This window comes from Coregonus lavaretus (assembly GCF_964263955.1).
Source record: "Coregonus lavaretus genome assembly, chromosome: 6".
In the NCBI taxonomy this organism is placed as follows: Eukaryota; Metazoa; Chordata; class Actinopteri; order Salmoniformes; family Salmonidae; genus Coregonus; species Coregonus lavaretus.
The window spans coordinates 13,113,987-13,121,486 of NC_139993.1; the positions used below are offsets into that span (position 1 = coordinate 13,113,987).

Sequence of the window (7,500 nt, forward strand, 5' to 3'; positions counted from 1 at the left end):
TATAGTATTGTTATTACATGGCACTTGTAACACATCACAGCAGCCTGCCTCTGAACGGGAATAGCCCAGTGGCTCATATATAAATATGGCTGTTGAGGGTGCACTCGTGAGTTTGAATTCGAAGCCACTATAGTATTGTTATTACATGGCACTTGTAACACATCACAGCAGCCTGCCTCTGAACGGGAATAGCCCAGTGGCTCATATACAAATGGCTGGTGAGGGTGCACTCGTGAGGTCGAATTTCTAAGCCTTTGGCCCTCTATTATATTCCTCTCCCTTCGCACACACCCAGAGTGGGACGATGTTGTGTGCGTAAAAGTAGCCTAGTGTGCGTAATTTCTTTTTCACGACAGATAGTACATGGAAATCAATGCGCTTTCTATGGAAAGAGGTGGGTGGCTCTTAAAAGAGCCTTTTGTGGTACAACATGTGTCGAGTAGAACACTGTTTGTAATAGGTTTACTTCTTCTTGGGGGCTGCCTTCTTGGCCTTGGCTGCCTTGGGCTTGGCGGCTTTGGGCTTGGCTGCCTTTGTAGCCTTCTTGGGGCTCTTGGCCGCCTTCTTGGCCGCTGCGGCGGGCTTCTTCACCTTCTTGGGGCTCTTGGCGGCCTTTTTGGGTGTAGCGGGCTTCTTGGCCTTCTTGGGGGACTTCTTTGCGGCGACGGCCTTCTTGGCTGCTACCTTCTTGGGCTTCTTCGCCGCGGCGGGCTTCTTGGCGGCCACCTTCTTTACTTTGGGAACTGCGGTTTTCTTGGCGGGCTTCTTTGCCTCGACGGCTTTCTTGTTGAGCTTGAAGGAGCCGGATGCACCGGTGCCCTTGGTCTGGACCAGGGTGCCCTTGGTGACGAGGCTCTTGACTGCGATCTTGACGCGGGAGTTGTTCTTCTCCACGTCGTAGCCGCCTGCCGCCAGCGTCTTCTTGAGCGCGGCCAGGGACACGCCGCTCCTCTCCTTGGAGGCGGTCACAGCCTTGACGATGAGTTCTCCTACGCTGGGTCCCGCTTTCTTGGGCTTGGCTGCTGCCTTCTTCTTGGGTGCCTTGGCCGGCGCTGCGGCTGCGGGTGCTGGTGCGACTTCTGCCATGTCTGTCTGTCTGTCTGTCTGTCGTTTGGTCCGGTACACACACACACACACGGTCTGCGAGGAGTAGTTTGCTGTAGACGCTGCTCTGCGCTATTGAAGCTCCACACCGAGCAGGGGGCTGGCCTTAAACGCGACATGAGAACCATGTAGACTCAAGGCAACCAGCTCGGCTTCTCTGGGCTGGCCAAATGCTCTTTCACTTGTGTTTTCTGTTCGCCTATATCGGCCCGAAAGTCACCGACGGAGCCGTGTTTTTGGTCCAAAAGCGAACGGCCCAGCGAGCAGACTTGTCTCCGTTCAGAATAAAGTAATGTGGGCCGCGGAAGGGCCGTGCATTTTGTTGCGGCTCGCTCAAAACCTCACCGTTCGACTGTCGGGTGGAGCGGTGCGCACTGGTTTTCCTGTGCTATTTGTCTCCTAAATGGCCTAAAAGTGCATCCGATTGCGAGCAGCACTTGTTGTGTAGTGAGCCGAGATGTCTGGCAAGGGAATCAAATGGTTTGGGGTCCCCTGATGTGGTCAGGGGTGTTTTAAAGAAGCGCTCTTTTGGGGACCTTAAAACACATGCACCTGTGAGGCCTGGCTGAGACTAGTGTTGTACCTCAAGTTTCAGGTTGTATTCGTCATATGTACAGGATCCACATGGTATAAACAGTCCTACGACATGCTTACTTGCACTATGTGTGTGTGTGTGTGTTATTGTATTAGTACTTTTTGTGCACTGGCAGTGTGAGTGTTGTTGTTGTTGTATTTGTAGCCTACTATTTCTACACAGTGAGATTGTGTGTTGTCTTCTGGTAGGTAGGTAGGTAGGTAGGTAGGTAGGTTGGCTGTCTCTACTAATATATTGTTCACCTGCTTGACTCCGCAGCGTGACTCGCCTCGGTCTTTGTGTCTGTGGGTCTTGGTGTCTGGCTGGCGCTATGGAGGCTGGCGCCCCATGGGTCATGGCGCGTTGATATAGGCCTAGATAGAGGGAGTCTCTCTCTCTGTCTGTCTCTCTCTCTCTCTCTCCCCCCAAGTGGGACAAGGGCTGCATATGTGGTTGGACTGGGAGAAGAATCCCAGCAGGTGCATGTGGGTCAGAAGGTTGATTGCGGCCTCTTTTCTTTTCCTTGTTGTATATATGTATGGGGCGGCAGGTAGCTTAGTGGTTAAGAGTGGTTAAGAGCGTTGTGCCAGTAACCGAAAGGTGGCTGGTTCTAATCCCCGAGGCGACTAGGTGAAAAATCTGTCGATGTGCCCTTGAGCAAGGCACTTAACCCTAATTGCTCATGTAAGTCGCTCTGGATAAGAGTGTCTGCTAAATGACTAAAATGTAAATGTATAGGCTATCCCCAAGGTAGTCATTGGGATCCGCTGCTGCTCCAACGACTATCGCAAGGGCCGCCCGCTCGCTCACTGTGTTATACTGTGACTTGGCCTACAGACACATTCATATCCTCACGTGGAAGCAACTGCCTTAGCTGGTAGAGCACGGCGCTTGTAACGCCAAGGTAGTGGGTTCGATCCCCGGGACCACCCATACACAAAAATGTATGCACGCATGACTGTAAGTCGCTTTGGATAAAAGCGTCTGCTAAATGGCATATTATATTATTATATTTATCCTGTTGCCTCATGAGGGTAGTAGGAAGGAAAATACACTATGTGCCTCAAATGTACTACACTTTACATGGACATTTTGAGTCATGTAGCAGACGATCTTATCCAGAGCCACTTACAGTTAAGTGTGTGCCTACATTTTCATACTGGCCCCCCTTGGGAAACGAACCCGCAACCCTGGCGTTGCAAGCGCAGTGCTCTACCAACTGAGCTACAGGGGACTATATATGTATGATGCGACCTGGACCGGAAATGACCCGTTGGCAATAAGGGCTACGTATATATATATATATATATATATATATATATATATATGCCTACTCCTATTCTTCCTAGACGGGATTATTCACCCCCTTTTTATTCTTGCCATTATCGTTCTCATTCACATCATTAGGGTATAGTCCAATGATGGAGCGTCCATTCTCCCCGTCCGTGTCCTACCGATTCAGGAAGTCGACTCAAAATGACTATCCGCTCATTAAACGACAAAAGGCATTTCTTTCCATTCAAACCCAACAGACTGCTTTTTTTATTTACACCCTTTGTCAAATGGTGCCATTTTTCATTGCCTTCACCTGGAATGGAGGCCGACAAACATGGGTTACTATTCAGCGTGCAGAGACAACAAAAAAGGCGCGCTAAACCCCTACGCTGGAACGGGCGGGGGAAATGATACAATGTAGCCGTTCTCCGAGCCGGCGCGCGCCGCCCATTAAACAATGATACAATGTAACGCAGCCTACCTGCGCATTCATTCGGTGGCGATGGAAATGCTCTTTTTACTGACAGAGTGGGTGGCTCTTAAAAGAGCCTTTGGGTTAGTAGAGCAGTCCAAATGCGCTGTTTACTTGGAGCTGGTGTACTTGGTTACGGCCTTGGTGCCCTCGGACACGGCGTGTTTGGCAAGTTCACCGGGGAGTAGCAGGCGCACGGCGGTCTGGATCTCCCTAGAGGTGATGGTAGAACGCTTGTTGTAGTGGGCCAGGCGAGAGGACTCTCCGGCGATACGCTCGAAGATGTCGTTCACGAACGAGTTCATGATTCCCATGGCCTTGGAGGAGATGCCGGTGTCGGGGTGGACCTGCTTCAGGACCTTGTACACGTAGATGGCGTAACTCTCCTTCCTGGACTTTCTGCGCTTCTTGCCGCCCTTCCCTGCGGTCTTGGTGACGGCTTTCTTGGAGCCCTTCTTGGGCGCTGACTTTGCTGGCTCGGGCATGATGATGTCTCGTTGCTTCTCAGAAACGAATGAGGGGGTGAAGGGCGCTTACCCGTCTTATGAAGAGGAAGCTAATCAAAGTCGGCGGCCGTGGACACTCCCCTGCTTGCTCGTAGGCGCCCCTGCTATTTGCCCAGTGGAGCTCTAGCGCTCAAAAGAGCCTTCCGCTCAGAGGCTAGCTTCCCGAACAAAGACAATTGAGGGCGCGCGCGCGGGTCCTCACCCCCTCCCTCCTCTCTATAGCCTATGCTCTGTGACCGATGGGGAATTGTGTGTTTCAAAAGGGGGGCCTGAATAGTTGTCCGAATGGCACGATTGTTGTGCCACATAATGCTGGTGATAGAATTGCCCACGTTGGCACCGTCAGACATAGGGCTCCCATTTTGGACTGTGTGTGTGTGTGTGTGTGTGTGCGCGCGCGCGAACGCTGTCCCCCTCTTTTCGAGCCACATCTACCGACGGGTGGTGGTTTTATGTTGTCCAAATGCCACTATTGCTTGACCCAAAATAACAACGTCACTACACTTTGCCACTGTCAGATATAGGCCTCCCTCTGTGCGCTAAAACGGGAAGGGACATTAGAATCCGCTATTTAATACTCCCTGTCCACTCGAAGTGGCTCATACTTTCCTACCAAATAGCATACGGAAGAAAAGAAAAAAACACTATATGGAATGGGCCCTTTTGAAGCGGATGTGGGTGGCTCTTAAAAGAGCCTTTGGGTTCGAGTCGGGGTGTTGAGGTTCCGAAGAGAGTGCGTTTAACCGCCGAAACCGTACAGGGTGCGTCCCTGTCGTTTCAGAGCGTAGACCACGTCCATGGCGGTAACGGTCTTCCTCTTGGCGTGCTCGGTGTAGGTGACTGCGTCACGGATCACGTTCTCCAGGAACACCTTTAGGACACCGCGGGTCTCCTCATAGATCAGACCGGAAATACGCTTCACGCCGCCGCGGCGAGCCAGACGGCGGATAGCGGGTTTGGTGATTCCCTGGATGTTATCGCGGAGAACTTTTCGGTGACGCTTGGCGCCTCCTTTTCCAAGTCCCTTGCCGCCTTTGCCTCTTCCAGACATGGTGTGTTCGCTAGTTGAGTTCAAGTGAATGAATGACTTCAGCGCCGGTGCGTGGTGCGCTATTATCTGCGTTTGGTCGACCTGATTGAGGCCATCGGCACAGAAAGCGCGCCTCTGTGATATGTTCGGAGGCGTTGCAAAGGGGAGGGCGCTCGTTCTAGGGGACTAGGGAGGAGCGATTACAAAGGTGACGTGAAAGCAACTACCGTGCGCGGGAAACATACTCCAATACTGATATAGGCTATGTGGAACACAAGGCCAAACGGTGACAACTGGGAGATCAGCTAGTACACTGTGTCCCTGTCCTCATATTGTTGTTGTTGTTGTTGTTGTTGTTGTTGTTGTTGTTGTTGTTGTTGTTGTTGCACCTGATTTTACTCATTGAGGACTTGCTAATTAGGTGACAGGTTGTTCAGTCAGCTGTGGCTCTCCAGGGCTACAAGAAAAATGGGTATTGTTGGGGGTAGGCTACTCTACCGCTGGAGTTGGGAAACACTGACCTAGTAGGATGAGTCTGTTTAGCTATGGAAGGACGTGTCGTATTGACTGTCATTAATAAACATCACTCTTCTTCTTTCTTCTCTAGACACCACTCGGCCTGACAGTAAGGGGGCCAAGAGGACCTGGGGTGCGGATGGGAGGGGTGGTGATCCCTCTGCAAGCTGGAGCGTTTACAAAATAGTTGTCATCATCCTTATGCCTAATGTGTGTTGCAGCCAAACAGCACACACTGTTTGTGTGACTCCCTGACATTACGCAATGATGTAAGCACATTTGGGAATGTCTTCCATATTGTTGCATAAAGACGACCGTGTGCATAAACTGTGAGACCGAGAGTGGCGTACCTTTACCCACACACACACACCCACACACACACACACACACACACACACAATGAAGGGATTGATTTCCTACGCATACAGAGGTGATAGTGATGTGCCAATATTGTATGGTACCTTTCTTAGCAAACCAATAATAAAGCTTCTTATAATGGAATTATTGTTATGATGTTGATCATTTGTATTGCCGCAGGATAGCCTCAGATGTGTCGTCAAAGAAAGGCCACAGAAAGAGGGCCCGTCTCAACTGTTCATTTCAAAAGGGACAAATTGGGGGGGTGCACTGATGCCTTAAGGGCCCAAGAGCACAGACTGCCACTTTATCATTCAGTGCAGTTGAACATCTCACATTTGACTAGCTTTCATAGGACAACTTATTGTTGCCATAATTGTCTCTTACCTGTACTTACTGGCTGCCGGCCCTCGGTGGAGTATATCGAGGAACAGAGGGTGCCTTTTAGGATAAGGACTAACAAGGTTTTGACTAGGTGGGATACAGCTACGACCGGAAGTGACTTTTCCCTAGCAGTTTAGGCTAATTAGGCTAGAGTGCAGATACTTGACATGTACAGTACAACAACAAATCACAGAGGGCCTGTTACCACACCCTATAGGCTTGAACATCATAATATCACAATATATAATAATACTCATACATAATAATCGAAAATCACCTTTGACTACAGTGACATTGGTAGTAAGTAGGCTACAGTATAATGGATAGCTACCCAACTGGGACAGAAAGTGGAAATTGAAGGGGGACACGCAGTGAGCAAAACTCCTAACGACATAAAAACACAGACACTTCAGTGGAACGCACAGGGCTAGACGGGAAGGAAGACGTGGAGAAGGACTATTGAAGAGGAGATGAAGAACACCGGAAGCATCGAGTGAAGAAATGGGCCCGGAACAGGGTTAGGCCGAGATGCACTGTTGACGCCCTATCCTTCATTTAGGACCTCAAAGAAATGAGTCAACTCCTATAGGGACTATTTTCACCGCCACCTGCTGGACCAGAGGTCATGTGGCCAACACTCTGCTTGAGATCATTAAGAGCTATAAGGAGTCCATCAACTACCTGGTCAGTCAAGTCATATAGGGGGGGATTTCATGGCCACCTGCTGGAGCAGAAGTCATGTTTGCCAACACTGGCCTTAAAATCATTAGGAGCTATAAGGAATAAATCAACTCATCATTCAAGTCATATAGGGAGGGATCTTAGCACCACCTGCTGGATCAGAAGTACCCTTCACTGTAGGCACAAGAGAGCCATCATCTCTCAACCGGTGCAATTTCCATAAGTATGTGGTAATAAAACAAACAACGACAGCTCCTCATATAGGCAGTGGTTTCAAAACTCTAAGCGCGTGTTCAAGTAGAGCACACCAAATCATACATGTACTTGTTCATCACACTGAATCAGTGTTTAATCTAGAAATACATGCCTCGCGTTGCAATACGTGTTCTTGTAAAGTCATTGCTTTCCACAATGCAATGCTCACATCACTTTCCGTGTGATATTGTTGGTCATTTGTTCAAATGTATTTGACTATGACTTCATCCGACTGCTCTGAATTCATAATAACCTCACGGTTTGGTGTTAACCTACCGATTTTCAACTGCTACTGCAGTAATTGCCTACTGCAGATTAGGAACGCTGTCATGAAAATGTATGCTTG

The 7,500-nt window shown here is 49.6% G+C and overlaps 2 protein-coding genes across 2 annotated transcripts; both read right to left on the minus strand.

Annotated features, from left to right (window-relative positions):
• Positions 1 to 462: 462 nt before the first annotated feature.
• LOC311131508 (histone H1) lies at positions 463 to 1,154 on the minus strand (the record flags this gene model as incomplete). Its single annotated transcript, XM_084164538.1, has 1 exon — positions 463 to 1,154. The coding sequence occupies exon 1, from the start codon at positions 1,084 to 1,086 to the stop codon at positions 463 to 465; it is 624 nt and encodes a 207-aa protein (XP_084020664.1). The 5' UTR covers positions 1,087 to 1,154.
• Positions 1,155 to 4,670: 3,516 nt separating this feature from the next.
• LOC311131529 (histone H4) lies at positions 4,671 to 4,982 on the minus strand (the record flags this gene model as incomplete). The annotated part of the gene is made up of 1 exon (XM_084164562.1): positions 4,671 to 4,982. One exon carries the CDS (start codon positions 4,980 to 4,982, stop codon positions 4,671 to 4,673), a length of 312 nt encoding a protein of 103 aa, XP_084020688.1.
• Positions 4,983 to 7,500: the final 2,518 nt, after the last annotated feature.